Source organism: Geotrypetes seraphini, chromosome 19, assembly GCF_902459505.1.
Source record: "Geotrypetes seraphini chromosome 19, aGeoSer1.1, whole genome shotgun sequence".
Lineage (NCBI taxonomy): Eukaryota > Metazoa > Chordata > Amphibia > Gymnophiona > Dermophiidae > Geotrypetes > Geotrypetes seraphini.
In genome coordinates this window covers 21,674,652-21,696,839 of record NC_047102.1, presented here as the reverse complement: position 1 = coordinate 21,696,839, position 22,188 = coordinate 21,674,652, and the positions used below count along the sequence as shown (strand labels likewise).

Here is a 22,188-nt window from a genome sequence, read left to right as displayed (position 1 = left end):
CTACCTTTGTTGTCTGGTTTCTGCTTTCCACATCTTCTCATTGAATTCCTTCCATCCACTGTGTGTCTTCTCTCTGCGTCTTCCATTTGCTGTTACTGTGCCTCTCCCTTAACCCCCCCCCCAATTGGTCTAGCACCCATCTTCTTCCCTCCGCTCCCGCATAGTCTGGCATCTGTCTTCTTCCCACTCTGACTTCCACATTTCCCTTGGGGGTCTGTTCCTCTCCACCCTCCTTCAATGTCTGTTCTATTCCTTTCCACCACCACCCTTCCCTCCCTCCTTTACCATCTGTTCCTTTCTACTACCCTTCAGCTCCTCTCACGTGGCTTATCTATCTACCTTCCTCCCCTCTTATTTCATGGCACGTTACAATGTAATTTGTGCAAGCCACTGGAGCCTGCAAGCTCGGTCCCTGTCCCATCCCCACAAACCATCTCGCTTCTGTGCTCCTATTTTCTCCATTTCTAATATCTCCCCTATGTATCTGTCATTGCCCCCCTGTGTCCCATATACCATCCCCATGGCATGTCCCCTTTATGTCTCTGTCCCTATGCCCCATGCACATAATTTCCCCTCTTTCTGTTACCTTCCTGTGTCCAGATTTCCCCTATCTTCCTTTTCCATACCAATGTGTCTCTTCTTTTCAACCCCATCTAGCTTTTTCCCCCCCCCCCTGCTTCTAGCATCTGGCTCACCTGCCAGTCCTTCCCTTTCTTTCCTGCTGTGGGTTTTTCTTTCCGACTTCATCCCCTTGGCCCAAAATCCTTTTCCCTTTCACTCCCTCCTTCCAATTTGAGCCGGGAACACTAGCGATCGCACGGTCCCGCAGCCACTAACCTGCCTGCCCAATCGATCCTAGTGTATTAGCCAGCTCTCTCCCTTCTCCTCACCTTAGTTTGTAGATTTTCTTTTTCGGCGACCTGCACGCTTTCCCAAAGAGCCGCGCACGCTCGGGCTGCTCAGTGTTCAAATCTTCTGCTCTGCTGCAACTTCCTGTTTCCGGTTGCGTCAGAGCAGAAGATTGAAACTGAGCAGCAGCGGGTGCACGGCTCTCTGATAGCGTGCGGGTCGCCGAAAAAGAAAATCTACAAACTAAGGTGAGGAGAAGGGAGAGAGCTGGCTAAACACTAGAATCGATTGGGCAGGCGGGTGTGAGCTGCGGGGACCGCGCGATCCTTCATGCCTCACTGCGGGGGTCAAGACCATTCACCGCAGCGACTGCTAGTTTTCTTCCCCGTTTTCAGCGGGTGACCCGCGGCTAAAATGTGGTGGCCGCGGGTAAACCGCCACCGTGTCATTCTCTAATCAGAAGCTCCTTGTTGATTAAATCCGTCTTAACTCAGGGAAGTTTTCCTTTTTTGTGTTATTACCTGGAAAGTTAAAAAGAAGCAGGGGGTGCAAATAAACCCCACCAGAATCCATCTAGTATATTGGGGGGAGGGGTGGAATCTGATCTCATAAATTGTAGATACCCCCTGAGCATTTTAGTCTATCTCCCTCTGCTGGCTGACAGACATAAGCCATGTATGCTGGCCTAGTCTGATAGGGTGGGCTTTTTTTCTGTCCTATCTACCCAAATATCTATATACAAGAAGAAAAAAGTGGCAGACTTTTATATTTACTCCTCTGCCTAGTCAGTGGCAGAATTATTTTATTTCATGCAAGAATCAGGGCCTTAGGCCCCTTCCCGTGCATCACATGATGTACTGGGGTGTGGCCTAAGGCTGCAGTTCATGTCGGAAGAGGCCTAGAGCAGGAGAGACTGAGCACCTCTCCTGCTCCCGTTTTTAAAGGTACGGGGAGGGGGTGGGCCCGGCCAGCCTAGCTAAAGGTATGAAGAGGGAGGTGGGCTGGGCCTAGCTTGTGATAGCAGGAGGGAGTTGGCATTCCTCCTGCATATTCATTCGCGCGCATATTCCTTTTCATTAGTCTACAGCTTAACCTGTAAATCCTTTGGTACAGGGAAATAACTACAGTACTCAAACTCTAACTTGTCATGACAACTGATTTAGAAAAGGTAAAGTATCCAAAATCCAAACAAGGAGTAACTATATGCAAATTAAAAGTAGTAGCTGAATTAGCACTTAACACAGATCCTACTCTGGCTTTTTATTATACATGTCTTCATGTGTTTAAACCTTCATAAGAAGAGGTAAGACAGCGAATTGCAAACTGTGTGCTGCGGCGGGACAAGGGCCTATCAATGACATCGCCTCTCCTCCTCTCTACCCCTCCTCCACCCCCGGAGATTGGGGGGGGTCCAAAACCAGGCAGTTTGTCCAAGTTTTGGAAGGTCTATGAGCTCAATACCATGTCTACAGGGCCTCTGAACATGCACAGATGTTGACGTGATGACATCATGCACAATCATGTGACGTCAATGGTTGATGTCCACACATGCTCAAAGGCCCTGTAGATGTGGCCCCAAGTTTAGTATGCTATGGCGGAAAAAGTTTGTGATACACTTGGATGAGAATAACTGGATTAATACTCTAAATACCTTTCACAGGTGTAGCATTCACAGAATTCATTGTTTTCTCCAAAAAAGCCATCTCCATAATAACAAGAAATTTCTTCTCCAGGTTCTATGTCTCGCAACGCTTTCACACATGCAGTATCACGGCCTGTGGAAACAAACTGCAGAGAAAAAGCAGTTTTAGACCAAGCATAAAACTAAATTGCCAAAGAAGTTGTGAAATTATCTTTATATCTTACCTTACAGTTTGGACGGCAATCTGGGGGGGGAAAAATAGATAAAACTAAGATAAGATATCCAACAATAGTCCAGGAACAAAGTCAATCTGATGCAAGCATACTCACCACTAATGAGTATGCACAATGCTGCCCACCAGTGTTCACACGATCTACCATTCTGCAACACTGCTGAGCTGTATACAGTCTAATTGTTATGTACTGAGCACTGGTGTGCACCTGGTCTTCTTGAAGGTGATAAGTTTGGTCATGCCAGCTTACCGTGATTGATGAAAGCTGCTGGTCCAAGCCAGAGTTGAGCACAGTTCTTGCGTGTGGAATACATAACACTGAAGTCATTTTCTCCATGCCGTAAAAGAAGGTTTTCTTCCATTTCAGAGAGTTCAGCAATGCAACCTACGAGCAGCTCAATTTTATCATTCCGCTTCCTACGAGAGAGAGAGAGAGTTTGAACTAGCTGTATGGATGGTTAACATATACTCTGCCTACTGGATCAGAGTTACAATACTTCTCCTGAACAATGGAAAGAGGTCTCCATGTACACTACAAAGATATAACCTTCAAAAAAGGAACACAAGTTAAACAAGTACTCAAAAAAAGTACTCAGTTTATTTAAAGATCGTTGCTAAATCTGTTTTCACAGCTGTAGTGATGATTGCTGTTACCGACCCGATGCACAAAATGGCCCACTGCATGTTTTTCCCCTCGATTGCCCATTTTCTGATGCAGCCATGCAAATTAGTTAAAACCCCATGCAAAATAGCCAAATGATTGATGCACTAACATCACCTGGCTATGCCCCCCTCCAAAAAAAAGGGGGGGGTTTAGCGATCGTAAAAACAGGTCTCCCTGGGTTTTTTTTTCAAAGGCACAAATATTTTGCCTGATCTGTCCCATTTAAAAAAAATGGGAAAAAAAAGTTCCCCCACCGCCGATGACGTCCCTCCCCAACGACCCCCAACAAACATGCCCCCCAAAGCAAGGCACCCTCAAGTCACTGCCCCCCTCCAAACCCCAAACAAATGGCAGTAGAGATGCCCAATCCCTCCTACCATGCAGAACACCCACGCCAGGCACCCGGAGCCATTGCTCCCACCCCCAAACCCAAAACAAATGTCAGGAGGGATATTCAATCCTTCCTGCCATGCAGAACACCACCGCACCATGCTGGCCCCTCCCTGCACCAGGCACTCCAGAGCCTCTACTCCCCCAAATCAACTCCCTCCTGCCACCAGACGCCCCCCACCATAAACCCTTTAAAAATGATGGAAAGAGGATGTCCGCTCCTGCTTCAGGCCCGTCTGTCTAAATGATGGGCTTCCCCCTCTCCAGTGTATCATGTGATGCACGGGGAGGGGCCAAAGGTCTTGATTGGTTCAGGTGTCTAAGGCCCCTCCCAAGGGGAGGGGCCACAGGCATCTGAGTCATTCAGGTCTTAGGTACCTCACTCTGTATCGAGATTAAGCCCTGCTTAATCAAGCCAATTGCTCATGCCAATCAGAGCCTTTGGCCCCTCCCCATGCATCACATCATTTAGACAGGTGGGCCCAAAGTAGGAGCCTGAGAGCGGGCTTCCTGCTTCCAATGTTTTAAAAAGGTCTGGGGGAGGTTCAGGGTGGGGTGGGGGGGTGTCTGGTGGCAGTGGTTATCCCTCCTGCCATTTCTTGGGGGGTTTGGGGGCAGTGGCTCCGGGGTGTCCGGCACGGGGATGTTCTGTGTGGCAGGAGGGATTAAGCATCCCTCCTGCCATTTTTGGGGTGGTTCGGGGCAAGTGGCTGGAGCTTTATTCTTTTTTTTTAATGGGACAGTATAACATCTGTGCCATTAAAAAAAAAGAAGCCCTAGCAGCAGTGACAGGAGACTACTTCCCCTATCACTGCTGTTAGGGCTCTGCGCATGTGTCACTTGATAGCGCATCGATCACTGCTGGAGAATCAGCCAGAGAAACGGCCAACAGCGATCGAGTTGGTATCTTCAGTGCATCTAGCCCATGGTGCATTACATTTTTGGCTCTTAATTTGGAGCAGTGACATCTGTTGGTTAACTGGCAAAAGAAAGTAGTTTTTCTTTGGTTCAAATGAGCTCTCTCCTCTAAACAGCAGTAGGATATCAAATTAAAAATCACAATGTTGCTCTTTTTTTTCTCAGGATAATTTTGCACAGTATCACGACGGTAAGGAACCTCACTTCTAAGTCAAATTTACTACTAATGCTCACATCTAATTAAATAAGCTGAGTACCATCGGTGTGGACTGGGTCATGAACTGGTTGAATGGAAGGAGACAGAGGGTAGTGGTTAATTGAGATTGCTCTTGAGGAAAGGGATGTTATCATTCCATGCTACCGACCCCAGTAATCTGTCCACACAGTAACCAATCCAGGCTACTATTACCTGGCAAAAACCCAAATAGTAGCAACTAGTGCTGCCCGATTCGAATCGATTCACCTATTCACTTTGGGTGAATCGATTTGTTTTGAAAAAAAATCAAACTTACCGATTCGTCGGCCCCCTTGCTAGAGACCCGTTCGGGCTTTCCCTCTGCCACCGGAGTCCTTGCTTCTGATATAACTTCCGGTTTTGAAAAACTGGAAGTTACATCAGAAGCAAGGACTCCAGTGGCATTGGGAAAGCCCGAACGAGTCTCTGCGTGCCGATCAGTAGCAGCAAGGCTCTTTCCTTCCCGGAAGAAAGTATTTCTCCTCTATTCCCTGGTCAGGCAAAAGCGGCAATAACGAATGCAATTCACTACCCTGCTGCTATTCCAGGCATCTTCTCTCCATTCAGCCGCCTAAGCAGAAACAGGAAGTTTTCACTGAGGGCGAGCTGCAGTGGAGAGAAGACCCAAGGAATGGTGGCAGGAATGGATCGCTAAATAACTACCGCCACCGGCAACATGTTATAATGTCAAAATAAAGGTAGATGGAGGGGAGAGGGGAGATCATGGAGGGGAAATCGACTTGGGGGAGAGGGAGAGATAGACCTGGGGGAGTTGGTGGACTGGAGAGGGAGAGATGGGGAGAAGATGGTTGGGAGAGGTTAACTTGGTGGAGGGGGAAGATGAATGTTGGAGGGGGGAGATGGACTTGGGGGAGATCATGGAGAGGGGAGATGGGGGAAGGGATAGAAGAAATAATAGATCTTAAAACAGGAGAAGGAGAGAGATGGTGGACAATGGCATTTAGGGAGGGAAGGAACAGAAAGTGAGAGAAGTTGGACACAAGGGATGGTGTGGGGCGATAGAGATATTGAATAGGAGGGTAGTTAGAAAGAGAGAGCTGGTGGGAAGGAGGGAGAGATGCTGGATGAAAGGGTAGTTGAGAAAAGGAGAGATGGTGGGGTCCATCGCTGCAGCTACGGGAATAGAGACGGAAAAAAGGAAAGATGCCAGACCTCCAGGGGAGGGAAGGGAAATGGAAGGGGAGGACAGAAATGGAAGATGGATGGTTACCACGGAAAAAGAAGAAAATGACAAATGGGCAAGAGACTCTGGCAAATTATCAGAACACTTTTGCTGCAGAGTCTGGGACCAACATGATTTGAAAAATGACCAGACAACAAAAGGTAGAAAAAATAATTTTATTTTCTGTTTTGTGATTACAATGTGTCAGATTTGAAATTTGTATCCTGCCAAAGCTGGTATTAGACCGCCAACGTGAGCTAGGATTTAACAGAGAGAGGAAAAATCTTTTTTGTTTATTTGTTTACACTACAGCACCAGTGTGGGTAGGAGAGGGCAAAGGGGGTGAAGAGGCTATAAATAAACCCACCAGGATATTTGTAAAAAAACACCCAATTGGGCAGGAAAATTGAATCGAATAATCGATTCAATAGGCTGAATCGAATCAAAATATTTTTTCCTGAATCGGGCAGCACTAGTAGCAACCTTTCATGCTACCGATCCAGGGCAAGAAGTGGATTCCCCCATGTCTGTCTCAATAACGGACTATCCTCCAGGAAACTGTTCAAACCTTTCTTAAAACCAGTTATGTTAACTCTTGTCACAACCTCTGGTAACGTGTTCCAGAGCTTAACTATAGGCGATTGCTTCCTGGAACAACTTGTCAAGGAAAATACAAGAGGAAAAGCAATTTGGACTTAATTCTAAATGGACTACAAGGACTGGCACAAGGTGTAGAAGCAGAGGGGATGCTGGGAACCAGTGATCATAAAATGATCTGCTTCGACCTAGACACGGGGACAAAACATCGATCCAGAACAACGGCCATGGCGCTGAACTTCCGAAAAGGGAATTACGAAGGGATGAGACTCATGGTGGGGAAGAAGATCAAGAAGAGGATAAGCACTAGAGAATGACACAGGGAAAGAATCTGTCCCCGTCACTGCACCGTCCCGGCCCAACGTCCCATTCACCGTCATTCCCTTCACCGCCCCGTCACCGCCACTGCCATCCCATTCACCGCCCCGGCACCGTCCCCGCAACATCCAATATTTAGCTTATTCCTTCCTTATAAATCAAAGTTCTGGCTGCTGAACTGGAGAAAGATGTTCAGCTGGCAGGGCTTTGTTTATAAATTTTTATCAATACAACTAATATATTACTTTATCCTGAAGAAGAAAAAAAAAAATAAAGAAATAGAATTTTTTTTTTCTACCTTTGTTGTCTGGTTTCTGCTTTCCTCATCTTCTCATTCAATTCCTTCCATCCACTGTCTGTCTTCTCTCTGCGTCATCCATTTGCTCTGTTACTGTGCCTCTCCCTTTCTCCCCCCTTCCAAATTGGTCTGGCACCCATCTTCTTCCCTACGCTCCCCCCATAGTCTGGCATCTCTGTCTTCTTCCCTGCCGGCATCTTCTCCCCACTCTCTCTTCCCCATTTCCCTTCAGCGTCTTCTCCCACTCTGTGTTCCCCATGTCCTTTCAGTGTACTTCTCCCCCTCTGTCTTCTCCATGTGCTTTCAGCATCCTTCTCCCCCCTCTGTCTTCCCCATGTCCTGTCAGTGTCCTTCTCCCCCCTCTGTCTTCTCCATTGCTTTCAGCGTCCTTCTCCCCCCTCTGTCTTCTCCATGTGCTTTCAGCGTCCTTCTCCCCCCTCTGTCTTCTCCATGTGCTTCCAGCATCCTTCTCCCCCTCTGTCTTCCCCATGTCCTGTCAGTGTCCTTTTCCCCTCTCTGTCTTCCCCATGTCCTTCTCCCCCCCCCCCTCTGTCTTCCCCATGTGCTTTCAGCATCCTTCTCCCGCCTCTGTCTTCCCCATGTCCTTTCAGCGTCCTTCTCCCCCCTCTGTCTTCTCCAGGTGCTTTCAGCGTCCTTCTCCCTCCCTCCGTCTTCCCCATGTGCTTTCAGCATCCTTCGCCCCCCTGTCTTCTCCATGTGCTTTCAGCGTCCTTCTCCCCCCTCTGTCTTCCCCATGTGCTTCCAGCATCCTTCTCCCCCTCTGCTTTCCCCATGTCCTGTCAGTGTCCTTTTCCCCTCTCTGTCTTCCCCATGTCCTTCTCCCCCCTCTGTCTTCCCCATGTGCTTTCAGCATCCTTCTCCCACCTCTGTCTTCCCCATGTGCTTTTAGCATCCTGCTCCCGCCTCTGTCTTCCCCATGTCCTTTCAGCGTCCTTCTCCCCCCCTCTGTTTTCTCCAGGTGCTTTCAGCGTCCTTCTCCCTCCCTCCGTCTTCCCCATGGGCTTTCAGCGTCCTTCTCCCCACTCTGTTTTACCCATTTCCCTTCAGCGTCTTTTCCTCTACACCCCATATTTCCTCCTCCCTGCCCCTTACCTTCGTGGCACTTTCACCCCACCGGACAACAGGCCTGGTCCGACAAACCTTCCTGCCCTTTACCTGTGGCCAGCGATGTCTAAACTGCCATCTTACAGCAGCCGGAGCGTTGTAGTTGCATATGGCTGCCATAAAGGTAGTTTCTGCTGCAACTTCCGGTTGCGTCAGAGATTACCTTTACGGCAGCCACATGCATCTTCAACGCTCCGGCTGTAAGAAGGCAATTTAGACTTGCAGCCACGAAGGTAAGGGGTAGAGAGGGAGAAAGGGAGCTGTTTCAACTCAGCGGCGGCAGTAAGTAGGGCGGCAGTAGGGAGGGAGCACGAAAGGTGACCACACGCATTCCCTCCCTTAACTACGGGGATAAGCCCATTCACCGCTCCACGGGGTGGTGAATGGCCTTGTCCCCGTAGCCACGGTGAACACAGGTTTTTCCTCATCGTTTTGGCGGGTTACCTGCGGCTACCCGCGGCAAGCTGCGGGTAACAGCCACCGTGTAATTCTCTAAGCACTGTAAAGACGCTAGAGCAAGCATGGTCCCTTTTTAAGGACACAGTCACCAAGGCGCAAAATCTATATATACCACGTATCAACAAGGGATCCAAGAGGAAAAAGAAGGAACCAGCGTGGCTCACTGTAGAGGTGAAGGAAGCGATCAGGGACAAGAAAACTTTGATTAAGGAATGGAAACGGTCAAAAACAGATGAAAACTGGAATAAGCACAAACAGCATCAACGCAGGTGCCATAAGGCGGTAAAAGGGGCCAAAAGAGACTATGAGGAAAAAATAGCCAAGGAGGCAAAAAACTTCAAGCCGTTCTTTCGATATATTAAGGGGAACCGACCCGCGAAGGAAGCAGTGGGGCCGTTGGATGACCGAGGAATGAAGGGAGTGCTAAAGGAGGACAAAGCCATTGTCAACAAACTGAAAACATTTTTTTTGTCTGTGTTTACCGAAGAGAATATACGCAACATACCGGAAGCCAACAGGCTATACGCGGGAAACGAAGACGGGAAACTGACAGGGTTGACGGTCAGTCTAGGAGAGGTATGCCGGCAGATTGACAGGCTTTGAAATGATAAATTCCCAGGAACGGATGGCATCCATCCGAGGGTAATCAAGGAACTGAAAGGGACTATAGCTGAACTGCTTCAACTAATAGCTAATCTGTTGATCAAATCGGGAAGGGTTCCGGAAACTGGAAGGTGGCGATATTCAAGAAAGGTTCGAGGGGTGATCCGGGAAACTACAGACTGGTGAGTCTGACTTCGGTACCAGGAAAGATGGTAGAGGCGCTGATAAAGGACCGCATCATTGAGCACCTTGACGGACACAACCTGATGAGGACCAGCCAGCATGGCTTCAGCAGAGGAAGATCTTGCTTGACGAACTTGCTGCACTTCTTCGAGGGAGTAAACAGATGGATAGACAAGGGTGACCCTGTCGACATTTTATATCTGGATTTTCAGAAAGCTTTTGACAAGGTTCCGCATGAATGACTACTTCGAAAAATTGCGAGTCATGGAGTCGAGGGTGAAATACTCACATAGATTAAAAATTGGCTGGCGAATAGGAAACAGAAAGTGGGAGTAAATGGACAATACTCGGGACTGGAAAAGCATTACCAGTGGAGTGTCGCAGGGTTCTAAGTAATAGTGTTACAACCTATTTATTTTGAGCGATGTGTATTTTGAAGAAGAAATATAAGAAGAAAGGAGAAATTAGGTTCTTACCTGCTAATTTACTTTCTTTTAGCTTCTCCAGACCAGTAGAGGTTAACTTTACGATTGGGTATATATCTAATCATGACCAGCAGGTGGAGACTGAAAACAAAACTTTGGGACAGTATATCCTAGCCCCTCCTCTCTATTTCCCTCAGTCTGCCGAATAGCCAAGCAGAACCAAGAACTGGAAAACAACAGAGAGAAAAAACAATACTCCGAAAGGAGTAACAAATAACATACCCAAAAATGCTGTTGGAAAATGCAGAGGAGAAATTCCCGAAGGAAGAAGGTCCCCACAGCTCGCCAGCTAAGCCAGCCGAGCCACAGCCGCTGTTCTTTAATTCTCCCCGGCCCTAGAAAAATACTAGAACCCGCAGCAAAAACCAAAAACTGCCCGCGCAACAGCCCCAACAACAACAACAACAGACAGGGTGGGGACCTCTACTGGTCTGGAGAAGCTAAAAGAAAGTAAATTAGCAGGTAAGAACCTAATTTCTCCTTCTTTAGCACTCTCCAGACCAGTAGAGGTTAACTTTACGATTGGGACGTACCAAAGCAGTCCCTCTCACGGGCGGGACCCCCGAAGGGCCGATACCAGAACACGCTCACCGAACACCGCGTCCCGACGCGCCTGAACATCTACCCGATAATGCCGAACAAATGAATGCAAGGAGGACCAAACCGCAGCCTTACAAATATCCACCGGAGGCACGAGCGACGACTCAGCCCAAGAAGCCGCCTGACCCCGAGTGGAATGAGCCTTGAGAAACTCCGGAACAGGCTTCTGACTCAGAAGATAAGCGGAAGCAATCATCTCCTTGATCCAACGCGCAATAGTAGCCTTAGAAGCGCCAGCCCCCCGACGAGGACCCGCCAGAAGCACAAAGAGATGATCGGAGCTCCGAAAATCCCGGGTCCGCTGCACATAAGCATGGAGGACCCGACCGACATCCAACTTGCGCAGCTGTCGTTGCTCAGAAGAACCCTCCCGACTACCCAAGACCGGGAGGACCACCGATTGATTGACATGAAAAGGAGAAACTACCTTCGGCAGAAAGGAAGGAACAGGCCGCAAAACAACCCGCTCCTTCGAAAACTCCAAGAAGGGAGCCCTACAAGAGAAAGCCTGTAGCTCAGACACCCGTCTAGCAGAAGTAATGGCCACCAAAAAGACCGACTTCAGCGTAAGGTCCTTCAACGAACAGCCATCCAACGGCTCGAAAGGAGGGCGCACTAGAACAGAGAGAACCAGATTGAGATCCCAAGAGGGAATCGAGGGCCTTATGGGAGGCCTGATCAACTTGGCCGCCCTAAGAAAGCGAATCACATCAGGAATGGCTGACCAACGCTGACCTGTCACCAGCCCCCGAAAAGCCGACAGGGCCGCCAGATGAACCCGAAGAGAAGACCAGGCCAGGCCCCTATCCAGGCCATCCTGCAAAAACTCTAGAATGTTAGGCAGAGAAGCGCGAAAGGAGACCACTCCCCGCGCTCGGCACCATTCCTCAAAAAGACGCCAAACCCGTACATAAGCCCGAGAGGTAGAAAGCCTCCGGGACCCCAAAAGTGTAGAGATCACCTTGTCGGAATATCCCTTCTTACTCAGGCGGCCCCTTTCAAGAGCCAAGCCGTAAGACAAAAGGGAGACGGGTCGAACATGGGAATGGGACCCTGCGTCAGAAGATCGCACTCGAGAGGCAGAGGAAGAGGATCCGCCACCAGATGCCTCACCAGATCCGCATACCACGGACGACGAGGCCAATCCGGAGCCACCAAGACCACCAGCCCCGGATGGCGAACAATGCGAAGCAGTACTCTGCCCACTAATGGCCAAGGAGGGAACACATACAACAGCCCCTCCGTTGGCCACGGTTGGACCAGAGCATCCAGACCCTCGGCCAGACCGTCCCTGCGACGACTGAAGAAGCGGGGTACTTTGGCGTTGCCACTTGTAGCCATCAGATCCATCAGGGGCTGCCCCCAAGCACGCACTAGCAACTGAAACGCCTCGGCGCCGAGACACCACTCTCCCGGATCCAAGAAGTGACGACTGAGGAAGTCCGCCTGAACGTTTTCTACCCCGGCAATGTGAGAGGCCGAGAGGTCCAGAAGATGCGACTCCGCCCAAACCATGAGCCGAGCCGCCTCCTGCGCCACCAGAGTGCTCTTGGTGCCCCCCTGACGATTGACATAAGCCACCGCCGTGGCATTGTCCGACAGGACTCTGACCGACTTGCCCAACAAAAGGGAGTGGAAAGCCAACAGCGCCAGCCGGACCGCCCTGGTCTCCAACACGTTGATCGACCAGGAGGCCTCCTCCGTGGACCAGGTTCCCTGAGCTGAGTGACCCAGACACTGGGCCCCCCAACCCAGGAGACTCGCATCCGTAAGGAGCACCGTCCACTGCGGAAGATCCAGACCCACCCCCTGAACTAGGTGAGGGGTCCGGAGCCACCAACGCAGACTGCAGCGCGCCAAGCCTCGCAGGGGAACCGGAACATCCATCCCGTGCCTCTGGGGAGACCACCTCCGGAGCAGAGCATACTGGAGAGGACGCATGTGGGCCCGCGCCCACCTCACCACGTCCAGGGACGCCGCCATCGACCCCAGGACCTGGAGGAAATCTCGCGCCCGAGGACACCGGGACGCCAAAAGCAGGCGAATCTGAGACTGCAATTTGCTCACCCGGGCCTCTGGGAGGAAGACCTTCCCCAAGGAGGTGTCGAACAGCACCCCGAGGTACTCCAGACGCTGAGCCGGAACCAACCGACTCTTGGAAAGGTTGACCACCCAGCCCAGCGACCGGAGAAACTCCACCACCCGAGCCGTAACCCGGGAGCTTTCCTGCAACGACTTGGCCCGAATTAACCAGTCGTCCAGGTAAGGGTGTACCAGGATGCCCTCCGACCGCAAGGCTGCCGCGACGACCACCATCACCTTGGTGAACGTCCGGGGAGCCGTGGCCAGCCCAAAGGGAAGCGCACAGAACTGATAGTGCCGACCCAAGATCGCAAAGCGCAGGAAACGCTGATGAGAGGTCCGAATAGGAACATGCAAGTAGGCCTCCGTCAGATCGAGAGAAGTGAGAAACTCCCCCGGCTGAACCGCCAGAATGACCGACCGCAGCGTTTCCATACGGAAAGAGGGAACCTTGAGAGCCCTGTTGACCCCTTTCAAATCGAGGATGGGCCGAAAAGTCCCCTCCTTCTTGGGCACCACAAAGTAAATGGAGTACCTGCCCGTGCCCCACTCCGGGGGGGGCACTGGAACTACTGCCCTGAGATCTAGCAAGCGCTGAAGGGTCTGGCGAAACGCCAGCGTCTTCCCAGGAGTCTGACACGGAGAAGCGAGGAAAAAATCCGGCAGAGAGCGGGCGAACTCCAGGGCATAACCGTCCCGCACCACCTCCAGGACCCACTGATCGGACGTGATCTCGGCCCATTTGGGAAAAAAGTCGCGCAGCCAGGCCCCCACCGGAACCAAGGGGGGCGCCGGCAAGGCGTCATTGTGCAGGACGGGAAGCGGGGGAACCGGCGGAGGGATTCCCTGCCCCCCGACGGGCCCCCCGAAAGGGCTGCATGCGCTGGAAGAACCGACCCCGGGAAAACCCCGGAGACTGGAAAGAAGCAGCCCCACGCCCAGGGCGATACTTGCGAAATTCCCGCAAACGCCCCCGGGCCGCACCACCCCGAGACGCCGGGCGGGCACGGTCCTCCGGCAAACGGGGAACTTTCGAGTCCGACAGAGTCTGAATCAACTTATCCAAGTCCTCTCCAAATAAAAACGACCCCCGAAAGGGAAATTTAGTAAGCTTAGCTTTGGACGCAGCATCCGCCGCCCAAGCGCGCAGCCACAACACACGCCTTGCGGCCACGCCAAAAGCCATGGACTTAGCCGAGATCCGCACCAAGTCATACAGAGCATCCGAGAGGAATGAGGCAGCCATCTCAATCTTCGCTACCTCCTGATCCACCAGAGACCAGTCGTCAGACTCTCGATCCAAGACCCGCTCCGCCCACCGAAACACGGCGCGAGCGACCAGTCCCCCACAAATAGCCGCCTGGACCCCAAAGGCAGAGACTTGAAAATTTTGCTTAAGGATGGTCTCCAATTTGTGCTCCTCAGAGTCCCGCAAGGCAGAACCGCCCTCAACAGGCACGGTATGCCGCTTGGAAATAGCCGAGACCACCGCATCCACGACTGGCGAAGCTAACGTAGCCCGATCCCCTTCAGGAATGGGATACAGGCGAGCCATGCTGCGCGCCAGCCGAAACGGCGTCTCCGGCGTTTTCCACTGCTCAAGAATAATATCCCGAATATCCTGATGCATAGGAAAAGAGCGGGAAACGGAACGGATCCCTCGTAACAGAGGGTCCCCCACACGCGGAGTCTCCGGCGGCGCGTCCTCAAAACGCAAAGCCGAAGAAACCTGTTGAATAAGGTCAGGCAGCTCATCTCTCTGAAAAAGGCGCACCACGGACGCCTCGTCACTGGAGAACGGGAAACCCGACAACCCGCCGCCAGCTTCCGTCCCCTCCAGAGGGTCCTGGAATTCCTCAGAAGGGTCCAGGTCCTCCTCCAGACCGACACGTTCCTCCGACCACAAATCCTCGTCCCACGACACCCGCGGACGCTTGGACAAGAGAGGCGGCGGAGGGGACGTCACGTCAGACGAGAGAGGCAAAGCCGCAGGGAGCGCGGAGGAAACCCCACCCCCCGAGACCCCCTGGGCGCAACCGGGACCCCCAGCCGCCTGAAAATAGGCTTTGCATAATGAAAAGAAAAAATCAGGGGAAAAACCCCCCGAGGGTCCCAAGGGACTCCCTGCCACAGCAGGGGACCCAGCAGAAACCTGCCCCTGCTTAGCCAAAACAGGGGGAAGGTCACCTGAGGTGGAAGACAAAATGGAGGGGCCAGACAGAGAAGATGGCGGTTTTCCCGCCAAAAAAGCTCCCTCCATAGCCTGAAGCGGCTGAGAAACCTGAATAGTCTCAGCCGCTAAAGCAGGCAAGCCGGCATCAGCTGTCAAAAAATCAGCTGAGAGGGAAACCTTCGGGGAATCCCTCCGTGGGCGGTTGTGGAAGACCGGGCTTCCCCACTGCTCCAAGCCGACTCGCGAGACACCATCGGCGGGGAGCTCTGGGCGCCTGCAGCCGCTGCCGACGGAGCTCCACCACCTCATCGACCCAAACCGCCGAGTTCAGGCCGGCCGCGAATGCCTCGCGGCTGGACTAAAATTGTGGCCTACTCCCCCGGAGAAGGGCACAATTGCTCCATACGCGACCTAGCTATAAAAAAGTGCTGGTTACATGAAAAAATACAGTAAAATACAGTTTTCTTAAAGGGAAACAACCCTTCAGACCAGCACTACCTCAGGATTTTTTTATTTATTTTTTTTTTTTTTTACAGAACAGACTCCACAGGCTCTCGAAGCAATATGCCTTGCTTGATTTAGGGGGCAAGGCTTACTGCTGAGGCTCCTCTAAAAAAATGTGGGGAGGTGGAGGAAGTGGGGGGAGGGACCCCGCTCGTGACCCGCCGGGTTTAACACCCCCGAGGTCGGACGAACCCCCAAACAGAGTCCGTCCAAGCTCCGTCCGGCTAAAAACAGGGACAATAAACCTCTAAACAAATTCCAACAGCCCTACCAAGGGAGATGGGTACAGATCACTCAACACCTGCTGGAGACTGAAAGAAGACTGAGGGAAATAGAGAGGAGGGGCTAGGATATACTGTCCCAAAGTTTTGTTTTCAGTCTCCACCTGCTGGTCATGATTAGATATATACCCAATCGTAAAGTTAACCTCTACTGGTCTGGAGAGTGCTAAAGAACAACTGTTATCTTTTAAAGTGTTTGTGAAGGACTGTGACACTTTCTTTATTTACTTTTTCAACCCTGTCTTGGAGCGTGATCATTGTTTTAAAAAAAGCTGCAATGACTGGAAAGTAAACTCTATATCAACACTAGGAGGGTGCAAACCTTCCTTGCAGAGTTTCACGCCTCTGAGCAACTAACAAACCTTTTGATCACTCTCCATAGACAGGCTTTTAAGTGAGGTCAGTTCTTCTTCTTTTGATATCAGCATTTTCTGACTTCCCTCGGTTTCAATTTGTATTATCCCTGCAATTTCTTAAGGAAACGATCAAACAGAAGCAACTCCGTTTGGAGATTGCATGGGACATGCTGGAGACTGTGAACAGTGATCCCAACTTTCTCAGCACAGTAATCACTGGCAATAAGTCCTGGGTTTATGGGTACGACCCAGAAGTACGATAAGTTATTTCATCTGTGTTTTTGAGATGAACAATATAAGTAATATTAGTAAGGCATTATTATTAAAAATGAAAATGAAGATCCATACATCATAACAAGGGGTCCAATGAGGATTGCAGTCCACTCGTGTTAGTCTACACCAGTGGTCCCCAACCCTATCCTGGAAGCCCATCAGGCCAATCGGGTTTTCAGGCTAGCCCTAACGAATACGCATGGAGTAGATTTGCATGCCTGTCACTTCCATTACATGCAAATCTCTCTCATGAATATTCATTAGGGCTAGCCTGAAAACCCGATTAGCCTGGTGGGCCTCCAGGGCAGGGTTGGGGACCACTGGTCTGAAGACCCTGAAAGATGTTATAGTGCTCTATAAGCTATATTACAGCTACATTGTTTAAAACAGTGATATTTAAAGTATACACCTCCACAGAGCCATGCAGCCTAATAGAAATCCACTAGCAGATAAATCTAGGGTGAGCCAACTGCCAAGGCAACAGACCCAATGCCCCAATCTGAAAGTGCAGGCTGTCCAGAAGGAGTACAGCAAAGTAGCCAACCTCCTGGAAACAGACTTTACCCCCAAAGTCTGCGATCTCCCAGTCAGAGCTGTCCTCGCAGGGAACCTCTGCAGCATGAAGCCACAAAGCTGTGTTAAAAAACAGAGTAGAAGGAAAAATAAACATGAGCATAAAAGATTGGCTCCTACTGTCTCACTTGTAGGAAACAACTCATGCCCAGAGGGAAGTCCTGAGGTAAGAGAAGAGGGTCAGAAAAATTATGTAAATGAGGCTTCCTACAAGCAGTCTCGCGCCATGGGATGCATAACCCACTTGTCCAGGAATGGAGTGGGATTGTACAAGAACAATAATTAAGCTCTGGTTTTAAGAAAGGGTTGGACAAGTTCCTGGAGGAAAAATCCATAGTCTGTAATTGAGAAAGACAAGGGGGAAGCCACTGCTTGCCCTGTATCGGTAGCATGGAATATTGCTACACCTTGTTTTGGGCCAGGTACTAGTGACCTGGATTGGCCACCGTGAGAACGGGCTACTGGGCTTGATGGACCATTGGTCTGACCCAACACCGAGGAGATCTGCTGAATTAGATCTGAAAGCTTGTCCCACCACGAACGCTTCCCAAGTTCCCGGTACCTCGAGAGGATCCTGGAGGTTCTCCCCAAGGGTCCAGGTCCAGGTTCCCATACATTAGTTAAAACTCTCCTCAGAAGTCCTCATCCTAGGCTATACGTGGGCGACTGGATGAGGGAGAAGGGGGGATGCAAAAACAATTAAGGGGTCAAAACAACAGGGGGCGCAGAGGGAACAACCCCCCCCCCAGACCCCTGGGATACAAGTAGGACCCCCGGCCGCCTGAAAATATGCTTTACCCAAAGAACAAAGAAAATGAGGGGGAAAACCCCCTGGCGGCACCATGGGACTCTCTGCCCTGGCAGGGGACCCAGCTGAAACCTGTCCCTGTTATTCCAAAACAGGGAGAAGGTACCTGAGGCTAAATACAAGATGGAGGGGCTATCTGAGGAAAAACGAAAAAAAAAACCACACCAAAAATAACCCCTCCAGGGCCTATAGCGGCTGGGAAGCCTGAACTGTCCCATCCGCTAAAGCAGGCAAAAGCCAGCATCATCTGTGAAAGAAAACAGTTGATAGAAAATCCCTCCATGGGCAGCAGGGGAAGACCGGGGTTCCCTGCAAACCGCTGCCGGCTCGCGAGGCATTAGTGGCAGGGAACCCTGGATGCCGGCACCCATTGCCGACGAGGCTCCTCCACCGCACTGACCCAAACAGCTCTTTTCAGGCCAGTTGCGAGTGCCTTGCACCTGGACCAAATTGAGCACCTCTCCCCCTGAGAAGTGCTCAATTGCTCCATACACGACCTAGCTAGAAGAAAAGTGCCGGTTAGTTGAAAAATACAGTAATTTACAGCATATTTAAAGGGAAACCGACCCTTCAGACCTGCACTACTTCAGGATTTTTTTGTTTGTTTTTACAGAACAGACTCCACTGGCACTCAAAGCAGTATATGCCTTGCTTGAATTAGGGGGCAAGGCTTAGAAACATAGAAACATAGAAAGATGACGGCAGAAAAGGGCTATAGCCCATCAAGTCTGCCCACTCCACTGTCCCACCCCATTAAGTCAGAGTGCTGCTCGACCCACGTAGAGATCCCACGTGGATATCCCATTTATTCTTAAAGTCGAGCACGCTAGTGGCCTTAATCACCTGCACCGGTAGTTTGTTCCAGTGATCCACCACCCTTTCTGTAAAGAAATACTTCCTGGTGTCACCACCAAATCTCCCTCCTCTGAGTTTGAGCGGGTGCCCCCTTGTGACTGAAGGTCCCTTAGGAAAGAATATGTCGTTTTCCACCTCGACACGACCTGTGACGTACTTAAATGTCTCTATCATGTCACCCCTCTCCCTGCGCTCCTCTAGAGAGTAGAGCTGCAACTTGCCCAGTCTTTCCTCGTATGAGAGACCCCTGAGTCCGGAGACCATCCTAGTGGCCATTCGCTGGACCGACTCAGCTCGAAGTACATCTTTACGGTAATGTGGCCTCCAGAATTGCACACAGTACTTCAGATGAGGTCTCACCATGGTTCTGTACAGTGGCATTATGACTTCAGGTTTACGGCTGACGAAGCTTCTTTTGATACATCCCATCATCCGCCTTGCCTTGGATGAGGCCTTCTCTACTTGTTTGGCAGCCTTCATGTCTGCACTGATGATTACTCCCAAGTCCCGTTCTTCTGAGGTCGTAGCTAGTGTTTCTCCATTCAAGGTGTATGTTCTGCATGGATTTCTGCTGCCGAGATGCATCACCTTACACTTGTTTGCGTTGAAGCCCAGCTGCCATGTCGAGGACCAGTTTTCCAACTTGATCAGATCCTGCGCCATACCATCTGTGAGATCGCTTTCACCTACTATATTACACAGTTTGGCGTCGTCGGCAAACAGCGCTACTTTTCCCTGAAGCCCTCGGGTCAAGTCCCTTATGAATATGTTAAAAAGGGATGGTCCCAGGACTGAGCCCTGCGGCACTCCGCTAGTAACCTCCGATGTCTCAGAGAGGGTGCCATTGACCACCACCCTCTGAAGTCTTCCACCCAGCCAATCATTGACCCATGCCGTTAATTTCTCACTTAACCCCATCGATTTCATCTTGTTTGTCTACGGTGTGGGACACTGTCAAACGCTTTACTGAAATCCAAGTACACTATGTCCAGAGACTCTCCCGAGTCTAGCTTTCCTGTCACCCAGTCAAAGAAGCTGATAAGATTGGATTGGCATGACCTGCCTCTAGTGAAACCATGTTGACAGGGATCCCTCAGATTCCCCTCATCCAATATCGTGTCTAATTTCCCTTTAAGTAGAGCAGGGGTGTCCAATGTCGGTCCTCGAGGGCCGCAGTCCAGTCGGATTTTCAGGATTTCCCCAATGAATATACATGAGGTCTATTTGCATGCACTGCTTTCATTGTATGCTAATAGATCTCATGCATATTCATTGGGGAAATCCTGAAAACCCGACTGGATTGCGGCCCTCGAGGACCGACATTGGACACCCCTGAAGTAGAGTTTCCATGAGTTTACACACTATTGATGTGAGACTTACTGGTCTGTAATTCACAGCCTCCACTCTGCAACCCTTTTTGTGCAGAGGAACAACATTGGCAGTTTTCCAGTCCAGGGGGACTCTCCCCGTACTTAGGGAGAGATTGAAGAGCATGGCTAACGGTTCCGCCAAAACATCGCAAAGCTCTCTGAGCACTCTTGGGTGCAGATTGTCCGGTCCCATGGCTTTGTTCACCTTGAGTCTTGACAGTTCTTTGTAAACATCAGCTGGTGTGAACTCAAACTTCTGAAATGGGTCATCCATGCTTTGCTTTGCATCCAGCAGAGGCCCGTGCCCTGGTGCCTCGCAGGTAAAGACTGAACAGAAGTAATCATTCAGTAGTTTGGCTTTATCGGAGTCAGTTTCCACATAATTCCCGTCTGGCGTTCTAAGGCGTACTATCCCGTTTGTGTTCTTTTTCCTGTCGCTAATGTATCTGAAGAAGGATTTGTCCCCTTTCTTGATGTTCTTCGCTAGAGTTTCTTCCATACGAAGTTTGGCCTCCCTGACTGCTGTTTTGACCGCTGCACACTTTGTCCTGTATTCAACTTTTGCTTCTTTTTCCCCCATGCGTTTGTATGATAGAAATGCTCTTTTCTTCTCCTTGACGAGGTATGATACCTCATCTGTGAACCATTGGGGTTTCCTTTTTCTTTGTTGTTTGGTTACCGATTTTATGTAGCGGATAGTTGCCTCGTGAAGGATCGATTTCAAGGTTGTCCACATAGCTTCCACATTATCAGTTACTTCTTGAACCTGCAGCGTCTGGTAGACAAAATCTCCCATGCGTGTGAAGTCAGTGCCCCTGAAATTGAGTACCCTTGTTTTTGTTTGTGATCTAGGGAAGCCTTTCTTAAGGTTAAACCATACCATGTTATGGTCACTGGTGGCCAGCGTCTCTCCCACCGAGACGTCTTCCCCATTCGTAAGTACCAGGTCCAGGATGGCCTGGGCCCTAGTGGGCTCTAGTACCATTTGTTTGAGCCATACTCCCTTCATGGACGTTAATATCCTCCTGCTATCACAAGTTGTCGCTGATAGTGTGTTCCAGTCCACATCAGGCATGTTGAAGTCTCCTAATAGAACAGCCTCCCCCCGTAAGGTGATATTCTCAATGTCTTCAATTAATTCTGCGTCCTTTTCCTCCGATTGTCTCGGAGGTCTGTATACCACACCAAGGTACAGGCATTTTTCTCCACCTCTGGCCAAGTTTACCCAGATGGATTCCCCAGTATACTTGACATCCGTGATCCTGGTTGTCTTAATGTTCTCTTTGATGTAAAGTGCTACCCCACCACCTAACTTACCCTCTCTATCTTGTCTAATCAGGTTGTATCCTGGTATGGTTATATCCCACCCATGAGAGTCTGTGAACCATGTTTCGGATATTGCTACTATGTCTATGTCTGCATTCACTATTTCTGTTTCTAGTTCTAGAAATTTATTCCCTAGGCTGTGTGCGTTAACATACATAGCTCTCCACTCTTTCTGTTTGCTAAGCTCCTGTTGTGAGCCACCCATTTGAATCAAATTGTCTCCTAGCGATTCGTTTGCAGTAAGGGTACTTACCTCAGACCTAGAAGCGTAATGTTGGTTCGCTACATCAGGATTGCTACTTACTGCTCCGGTGTAAAAGTGGGTACCCACCCCCGACTTACCTAGTTTAAAGCCCTTCGAAGTAGGCGGGCTAATCTGTGTCCGAAGACATTCTTACCTCTGTTGGTCAGGTGGTAAGAATGTCTGAGGTACCTCTAAAAAAATGTTGGGAAGGTGGAGGAAAGGGGGGGAGGGACCCAGCCATGAGACCCGTCGAATGTGACACCCCCGAGGCCCACCCAAGCTCAATCCAACACTAAAAAGGGGACAAAAGTCCTAAACAAATTCCAACAGCCCTACCAAGGGAGATGGGTACAGTTCACCACATCTGCTGGAGACTGAGAGAAGACAGGTAATTAGGGAGGAGTCACATGATATGTACTATTCTGAAGTTTTGTCTCAGTGTCCACCTGCTGGTCATGATGAGATATAACCTGCTTGTAAGATTAACCTATGCCGGTCTGGAGAGTTGCTAAAGAAACCCCTCCAGGGATTCAAGGCAAAATTAGACAAGTTCCTGTTGAAC

The 22,188-nt window shown here is 50.3% G+C and overlaps 1 protein-coding gene across 4 annotated transcripts in view; it reads right to left on the bottom strand.

The window, feature by feature from the left end:
- KMT5B (lysine methyltransferase 5B) overlaps nucleotides 1-22,188 on the bottom strand; it is a 258,170-nt gene that overhangs the window by 96,403 nt on the left and 139,579 nt on the right. For all 4 annotated transcript variants that reach the window (XM_033928243.1, XM_033928244.1, XM_033928245.1 and 1 more), the window contains 3 exons: nucleotides 2,974-3,140; nucleotides 2,716-2,735; nucleotides 2,501-2,637 (listed from right to left, as the gene is read on the bottom strand). In XM_033928243.1, the coding sequence (XP_033784134.1) occupies nucleotides 2,501-2,637; nucleotides 2,716-2,735; nucleotides 2,974-3,140 (324 nt within the window). The remainder of the gene's footprint in view (nucleotides 1-2,500; nucleotides 2,638-2,715; nucleotides 2,736-2,973; nucleotides 3,141-22,188) is intronic.